Genomic DNA, 2,209 nt, shown 5'->3' with positions numbered 1-2,209 from the left:
TTTTTTTTTTTTTTTTTTTTTGCATTAATGACCCTTAAAGCTGCCAGGAGATAAGAGGTGGGAAGACAGAGAGGGAACCCTCTCAGTCTACCTAGGAGAGGAGAAAAGAAAATTAATAGAAGTTAACAGAAACATGGAGAATGTCAAGGAGGCCTTGCTGGGACCAGGCCATGTCGTGGAGGCCCATCTCCTCTTGGTCAGAACCCCAAAGGACCAAATGGGTCCATGCTTCTGTTGCTCCATTTCACAGGCAGATGCCAGTTGTAAGGTCACACGAAAGCCTCAGCGACTGAAGACCTTGAAGGCTGACGTGGGAGAGAACAGGAGCCTCAGGAAGTCTCAGATCCATCCACCAGTGTCAAGGTGGCACTTTGTGGGTCAGAAGTTGTGGGAGTAGAACTGGAGATCCTACAAATGTGTGACCAAGGCAGATGGAGAGCAGGGCTAGGGAAACGGGCTCCTCACATGGCCTCACAGTTCTGCCCTTGCCGTCATCTCCTCACAGGAAGCTTTCTTCCAAGTGGTCTGGCCACCCCACAGGCATGGTCTAGTTTCGCTGTAACACTAGGAAGTCACTCTGTCCAAAGAATGCAGGTGTATATGGTACAACCCTTTCTCCCATACCAAAGCTGTAATTTTGGAAATGAGGCAGTCCTGGGCAAAGCAATGAATGTTCTACCTCCACCTTGCTCCTTCTCTTGTTGGCTCTCCAGAGCCCAGGGGGGATTACTGTCATCCTAGAGCCAGGCCACACTTTCTGTGTGCCCAGGACTAGTTCAAAGGTGATGTCATAGAAAGGGAAGGGTACCTTTAGAGAACTCCGGGTAGGTTTCAGCCTGGCTTCAACTACAATGCAATGGCTACAGACTAATGCCGGCATTCGTTGCACAGCAGCATTAACTGTTTGATTTCAGCAAAACAGAAGTGTGACTTAAGTTTTTGTTGAAAGAGAAACGAGCTGTTGATATTGCACACCCAATAGCTTCCTTGGCTCTTACATCCAACTACCGAGGCTCAGAGTAATCCCAAGGACTTGTGTAGCATCGGCACAAAGGTTGTAGCACAGATGCCAACGGACGTGTAGGTGACAAACTTGTAAGGCACTTCAATCTCCAGTCTCCTCCTGGCCTCCTTGTTCCTGGTGACCACCTTGAACCATGAGAACAGTACTTGCAGCGAAAGGTTTTGTACAAGTTGACGAACCAAGAGGATCAACACAATTCCCACTGTAAATTTGGTCAGACTCAAAACTAACTTGTTGGTGATGAGGGGAGGGATGTTCTGAATTACAGGAAGAGGTTCAGTGGGCTTGGATACGAGTTGGAAGAAGTGGTTGATCCAGAGTCCTACGATCATTCCAGTCCCAGCAGCCATAATTGTAGTGGTGTCGGCCCTGGTTGGGCTGTAGTATTCAGATACAGGGTAATTGTAGCACAAGATAAAAGGCACAATGATGATGCCCACAAGGAAGAGGGGGCTGGCTGAGTCCAGGCAGTCAATGAGGGTCCAGGCAGGGTAGGTGAGGACAATGAGGAGCGCTGTGATCAGGACACCACCCAACACATCCTGCAGGGACAGAAGACAAATGTGGGAGCCAATGAGTGTTTCCTTGTTTCCATCTATTATTCTGAGTCAAATATGGTGAATTTGATATTTGAAATACAACTGCTGCTTTGTTTTATTTTGCAGAACATGTTCAAAGAAAGTGTAGCATGGTAAAATTTTGAAATGCAAATAAAACATGCACATAGTAAAATCATGTTATTCGTGTTACATATGTTCTTCCAGTTTTGCCTCTGTTTTCAGATAAATTCCTGTATTTCTTTTTTAATGAATGGCTACAATCTCATGGCCTTTCATTCTTGTTTATCACCTAGATCTTATAAGTATGTCAATACTCACAAGTCTTGTCATAGTCCTTATAGAGGTGGCACTGTCCTTTTAGAGCAGTGGGGTCGGGGCTGCAGGTTGGCTGGAGGGGGATTAGCTTGAAGGGGAAGCACATAAATGCAACAAGCACAGCATTGTTCCTTAGAGGATATTTAATAAGATGTAGGCATGATGTATAATATGCAGGGTGGCTTGAGAAGTCACTTTGGATTAGGCATTCCAAAATTCTACCTTGCCAGGCTTGGCACTGTCTTTGGGATTAGGATTTCAAGCAGTGTGTATAACCTTGCTTTTTTTTTTTTTTTTTTTTTTTTTTCCC

At 45.4% G+C, this 2,209-nt stretch overlaps 1 protein-coding gene across 3 annotated transcripts in view; it reads right to left on the bottom strand.

Moving 5' to 3' along the window:
• The window catches only part of Sgpp2 (sphingosine-1-phosphate phosphatase 2), a 69,891-nt gene continuing 67,682 nt past the window's right edge, over positions 1 to 2,209 (bottom strand). For all 3 annotated transcript variants that reach the window (XM_019205703.1, XM_019205702.1, XM_033764659.1), the window contains one exon: positions 1 to 1,566. In XM_019205703.1, the coding sequence (XP_019061248.1) occupies positions 1,015 to 1,566 (552 nt within the window). In that variant the 3' untranslated portion in view covers positions 1 to 1,014. The remainder of the gene's footprint in view (positions 1,567 to 2,209) is intronic.

Source organism: Fukomys damarensis, unplaced genomic scaffold, assembly GCF_012274545.1.
Source record: "Fukomys damarensis isolate Sample0158 unplaced genomic scaffold, DMR_v1.0_HiC HiC_scaffold_16, whole genome shotgun sequence".
Classification (NCBI taxonomy): domain Eukaryota; kingdom Metazoa; phylum Chordata; class Mammalia; order Rodentia; family Bathyergidae; genus Fukomys; species Fukomys damarensis.
The sequence above is the reverse complement of the archived record's forward strand: the minus strand, read 5'-3'. Positions and strand labels throughout refer to the sequence as shown.